Raw genomic sequence first — 6,036 nt, forward strand, 5'->3', positions numbered from 1 at the left:
CGCTATAAGAATTGAGGTTTTCAAGTGTGGTGCGGTGCTATAGCTAACCATTGGTTGTGTGTTTAATTATTTTTTGCTCCGTTAGATCCATCATGTAGACTTAGCTTGGGATTGAGCCATTGTTGTCTAGGCGTAGTAATAGTAATAGTTTCGTTAGACCATATTTGGAGCAGCCAGCAGGCAAATGGGTAGCTTTCGCTGATGACCTGACATTGGCTCATTTCTATTGAAGTACATTAATATTGTGGCGTTTGGAGTTAGTAATACAATTACTGTGTACGGTGAAGCTTAATATTTTAATTTCCCCTGGAAAGCTGGGCGAAGTATTGAGATTTAAGTTTGGTGACTTTAACTTTACCTTGTTCAAGTGTTGTATCAAAATTCAAATGGTGGACATGGCATCTGAATATTACATTTTGCAAAATAGAAGTTGGTGGGAGTGTTGTTACTTCTCATTCCCAATAGAGGAAAAGAGAGTGTTCAATACAAAGGGAATATATATGGATTTCTCATGGAACAGGAATGAGAGGGGATCGAATTTTGAGCATTTCCTGTATATAGAACTAGTACTAGTATTATTATCGACGAGACTCTGCATAGGTTAAATATTGTTTGAAACCCATCTCTTATTACGTTGTTTAGTAGACTTATTTGTTTTCTTCTATATTAATAGAGTTTGTCGTCTATGTTTTGGTCTTGGTGAGTTACAATTGACAACTTTAGTGGCCACAAAAAGCTTCATAGATTTTATGGGACATTGAAATTCGAAGATAAGGAGATAAGAAGAGGACATTCATGATATTAGGTTTTGTTTATGTTCATTTGATCTTTGGTATAACAAAGGAACTTCAGTAAAACACTTTCTTCCCAAACGACAGATATTTTTCTTGCGCGAGTCTACAACTGATCTACATTTTGCCACCTTTTTTCCTTTTCTCTGTATTCTTCCGTTCTCCTTAATTTTTCCATCTTTGGCGGAGATATCAGATTACCTTCTAGGTTGATGTCACTCAACTCTCCCAAAAAAAAGAACCACAAAGATGCACTGTAAACTCTGAATCAAGACCAGTGTCTGGAATCGGGGCCAGGCATTTTCTTTCCCTAATTAACATGCAATGCCACATACTGTTCATAAATCTGCAACTAATTAACTTAATAGGCAATGCCAAGCACAAGTAAATATCGGTGGCGCTCTTCTAGTTCATAACAATGGCCACATACTAACGGAGGAGAAAATGCCACAAAAGTTAAACATCCAGAGTCGGGAGAACTCAGCAGTCGCCATTGTCATCGTCATCATGGTAGATGCTCTCAGCCATCTGCCACACTTGGATAGTATTGTCTTCTGCAACACTTGTAATGACCCATGGCTCGTTCTTGTTCCATGAAAAGTCAGAAATCTTTGCTTTGTGACCACCATGAGAGAAGAGAAGTTCAGAGGGCCCATCTTCAGCTTCCCCTTCCAATTGCTCGTCACCAATCCTGAAGACATAAAACCAAATCAAATCAATCATTATTCGAGTAGAAAGATAGGTGAGTAAACAAAGACAGTTTATAATAAGGTGCAGTTGAGTATTCTTGGGTTATTCTCGTTATGTGTTGTGGGATTCATTTCATGCATGAGGTACCTGTTAAGATCCCAGACCATCAACCTTCTATCACCAGCTGAAGATGCCAGTACGGTCTCATGATTAGGATCCCATTCTACCTGAAATACCTCATCCCTGCAAAAAATCATTATGGTTTAGTGAGAAAAGCTTTAGCATTTGCAGAAACAAAAGGTAGTGCAGTCATTCAATTTAGAATGCATGAGAATTAAGAGAAGAGTCCGAATAACTGCTGGGTAAGTCCAACGCCTGACAATCAAGAGTCTCCAGCTATTGTTGACAAAACAGTTACACAGTCTGGAAAATTATTATAATGAACTAACATAGAGGTATCCTATTACAATGTCATCAAATAAACTTTTCTCAATGCTGTAGCATGTAAGAAAGGAGGAATTAGCTGAGGAAGAGCATCAGCAGGGGTCAAAAGCAACAAAAGATTTGACCATTTTCCATGTACAAGGGAAAAATTACTCAGCAAGGGCATAAAGTCAGCACCATTTCAATTTTCAAGTAACTTTAATGAATACGTCGTAGCTTTCATTGCTTTTGTTTCAAAAGGAGCTTATTTTGCTTGTTAGTCGATCCAAACATCAATAAGTCAATCAGCAGCAGAGACAAGCATCATAGAACTGTGCTTTGCATAGTTTCTATGCCATAAAGACAAGGGAGTGACTTCACAGTTTGACTGCGCTATATTTGAAAACTCATATGTAAAGCTGAAGAACATACGTGTGACTACCAAACACGTGCAATGGAGTGCTCAGCTTTCGCATGTCGAACAGACCGACAGTACTATCTGATGATGCTGTAGCAAGAACCCACTCATTATACGAGTTGAAGGATAAATAATTCACCTGAAAAGTGGAAGAAAAAACAAGATCAGCAAGACTACATAACCGGGAAAAATGTTGAGAAAAGATTGTTCAGACAGTGAACATGTTATTCACTTTCTGATCTCGCAATTAATTAATGGATGTGAATCAGGTGACCAGTTTAACAACTCTTGAACAGATACAATAGAATCACTAACATGTCTTAAGAATTACCATAGTTAAAGGTGCCATAAGTTCCATTTACCCAAAACATCTGAATTGCCCTGTTCAATTGTTCCAAATGAAGCTTTCTTAATTTAACAGATACTGTTCACATGCCCTAGAAGACTCCTTGACTAGTTTCGTAACATCGTACACGAATCTAGTTCAGAGTGTGTCTTCTGTACGGCAATGAGAGATGTTTCAGAGAACATGAGTCATGGACCACATCCACTTTTTGTTCCTATTATGGTTTCTTCTGTTTCTTCATAACATCATGTTGGAAGCCTTGCTATAATGAGTACTTGAGGTACATTTAAGCATGACAGATAACCAAACATGAGATATGTTGATATTTCAACCTGTCTTGGTCTGCACTTAAAAGCCCAATATAAAAGGAGGCCAGCAATTTGTATTGTGCAGCCTTGAATGATGAATATTGAATCAGAATATGAGTACTTTCGGAAGTAGGGGTTGATTTTAGATTAGCCAAATTCAGAATTAAGCTTTCATAGATTAAAGAGATAAGTATTCCACAGCCAATTATATATTTGATACTAATAATGTCCTCTAAACAATGTCACTCCAGAAAAGTCACAGTCAACCCTCATTCACATGGTTGAAGACTCGTTAAAGGAGAACCTTCCCTGTTATATATTTGGTGGGAAAGTATAGTTGCAAGAATAATAATAGGGAAACAAGCAATTAGAATAACATAGTCAAGATCAATGTCAATAATACAGATCAAACAGTGTTAAGTACAACATTTAGCAGATAGAAACTAAAAAGTAAAGAGAAGACACTTGCCTCTTTCTCGTGCACTACAACAGAGTGTTGAGATTTGTTTGTCCTCAAGTCCCAAATGATCAGACGACAATCATCTCCAACAGAACCATATAGGTTCTCATTCTTTGGATGCCACGACACATCATCAACTACATCTGCATGTTCCTATACACAAAATAACAGAATTAAAATCTCATCTGCCACAGCAAGTACTTCACCTCCATAATTAACAAAAGTAACACAGTTGAATCAGCACATAAGCAAAAGTAATGGGGTGAAAAACATAGATCAATCTACCTCATATGTATGATGGGCCAGAAGCACTTTATGTTGAGGCATTGCAGAAACATCCCACAAACAAATCTTTCGATCATCCGAACCACTCAAAAGATAACCCTCTTTAAATGGGCTCCACGATAAGCCATAACCTTCTTTATCATGCCCTCTAAGTCTAACATCAGGATCGCAAGATCCCCTTTCATGATCGAGTGGCTGTTTACCACTGTCAAAGACATAAACTTCAGCGCTACTGGTCTTTGCCGCAACTACAGCTGGCTTTTGTGGCATACATCTACCCCTATTCACTTCTCCATCAACATGTATCTTTTGTACTATCTCTACCTGTAAGCATTAAGAAAAAGATTTAACCACTTGTTTACATGTGTTAAGATTACAAAGATATTGCAACTAAAACTTCCTGCAATAAAACACTAATAGGCTCCTACAGTGGGGCGGATGCAGTTAAGGGACTTATGGGTAACTCGGACTCTATATATGTGCTAGAGATCCCTAAATAAGTACAAATAATAGATTTAGAATCCAGTAAGTCAAATGGGTAGTGATAGAACCCTAAACTCGAACCCATAATATTCAAATCTAGTATCCGCCTCTCCTCCTACGCATAAGCTCGTTCAGTCAAACAAAGCTCATTCATTTAGACATTTCACCAAACAGTTCTTATCAGTATATATAAGCATTACAAAGACGCATTTACACGCATCTTAAGGATATATTTTTAGCTAATACACAGGCTCGGAATATTTAATCTTAGGTGGAATTTTGTAGGAGATATCAATATTTAAACTAGAATAACTTAATGTAAGTATTTTTTACACTATCAATGTAATTTAATCACTAACATACCTTAGGGATTTGAGGGTTACTGAGATTGTGTTCGAGTCCTGAAGCAGGATTACGGGGAAGATGGACGTTAGCGACCATGAGATAATTGGGGAAATCATCGGAAGTGTGGGTCCCTAGAATGAGCTTGTGCGTTAAAAAGGAACCGCTGTCGACGGCAGCTGACGGAAGCCATTGAACGGTGAGAGAAGGCCATTCAAGGGCATGACAGATGACAAGGTCGTAAAGTAACGGCGTGTTCTTCTTCCAAACGGAGAATTCCTCTTCCACTTCTTCTTCCGTTCCTCCCGCCGCCTCCATTTCTGCTTCTGTCATTGATGAGAAATGAGGGTTTTGATTCCCGCCAAAAATGAAAAAGGAGTCTTCGAAAATAAATAAAGAGATTTAACAACTTTTTAGAAGGAGAGTTTTTGAAAGTGATTGATAAGCTCTTTCTAATCTTGAATTATAGACCAAATCGCAGACGTGTCGAATTATGGAGCAATATTTATGCCCATCTAGTCATTGGCTCATGGTGGGCCCATCATTTGCTTATGAAATATTCTAGAAAAATGGCAGAAATTAGACACAATAAAAGGCGCTCTTGAACTTTTAACCTTTGGGGCAAGTCACTTGATCAATGGGCACTCATTAATCAGTTAACATTTCTTTTAATTTTTGACCTTGAAGGTTTGCCCATTGATCACGTGACCTACCCCAAAAATGAAAAATTAAAGACCACTCCTTTTGATATCCTAATATTAAATAGTACAAGTGAAACCCCAGATTTTGAAACTCCAGAACAATTGCTATTTTTCAAACAAAAAAAAGGCTGGAAGTGGCTAGTGGACGCTATTTTTTCCGGTGGAAATGACTTTCATGTGCTTATTATTTCTACTGGGATTAGAGTACGCACGTTGCGCGTGTACCTCATATCAATGAGTATATATTTTAATAAAATTACTAAATTATTATTGAAAAAAATTGAGTTATAAAACAAAGATTAAAGGCAAATTTGTCAGCTAATTGAAATGAAAATTAACATGCAAAAGACATGAACGTAAGGAAGCAACAGTAATTTGGTTGGTAAGTTTAAGACGTAAAAGAGAGAAAGCAAAATTAAGGGCCCAAATGAAAAATGGTCTATCCATTTACTTTGAAGCTTCCAAGTTTAGAACCTTGAAATAAAAAGAGAAAGGTTAAAAAATGCATATAAAGAGTTTGAAAAGTATACACAACGCATCTAATTGAGTAAGATATGTGAACTCTAATTTAATACTTAGATAAGAAGACTGTAACTATAAAACACCCAAAAAAAATATTTAAGAATATATGAGATAATTACTCTTAAATATTTAAAACTTAAGATAAAATAATATTTAAAAAATATATATATTGTAGCTAATATGGAACGAAAGTTTTTTTTTTTTGGAAGATTAAATAAATCTACAAGGGAGGGTGGTGTAGAGGGACCGTATGTAGAAGCAGCGAAA

The 6,036-nt window shown here is 36.8% G+C and overlaps 1 protein-coding gene across 1 annotated transcript; it reads right to left on the reverse strand.

The window, feature by feature from the left end:
- Positions 1-1,069: 1,069 nt before the first annotated feature.
- On the reverse strand, positions 1,070-4,926 carry LOC107765912 (WD-40 repeat-containing protein MSI2). The gene is made up of 6 exons (XM_016584613.2): positions 4,568-4,926; positions 3,722-4,045; positions 3,446-3,589; positions 2,337-2,461; positions 1,629-1,724; positions 1,070-1,482 (listed from the first exon to the last, which is right to left on the reverse strand). The coding sequence occupies exons 1-6, from the start codon at positions 4,877-4,879 to the stop codon at positions 1,272-1,274; spliced, it is 1,212 nt and encodes a 403-aa protein (XP_016440099.1). The 5' UTR covers positions 4,880-4,926; the 3' UTR covers positions 1,070-1,271.
- Positions 4,927-6,036: the final 1,110 nt, after the last annotated feature.

This window comes from Nicotiana tabacum, chromosome 19 (genome assembly GCF_000715075.1).
Source record: "Nicotiana tabacum cultivar K326 chromosome 19, ASM71507v2, whole genome shotgun sequence".
NCBI classification, from domain to species: Eukaryota; Viridiplantae; Streptophyta; class Magnoliopsida; order Solanales; family Solanaceae; genus Nicotiana; species Nicotiana tabacum.

What these genes read in the sequence shown, in the direction of transcription:
- LOC107765912 (XM_016584613.2), bottom strand. Translation starts at nt 4,879, where the DNA reads ATGACAGAAGCAGAAATGGAGGCGGCGGGAGGAACGGAAGAAGAAGTG. An exon ending in TTGTAGTGCACGAGAAAGAG is followed by an intron (nt 2,462 to 3,445) that starts GCAAGTGTCTTC and finishes TCCACTTTTCAG; the next exon opens with GTGAATTATTTATCCTTCAA. An exon ending in CACGTGTTTGGTAGTCACAC is followed by an intron (nt 1,725 to 2,336) that starts GTATGTTCTTCA and finishes GATTTTTTGCAG; the next exon opens with GGATGAGGTATTTCAGGTAG.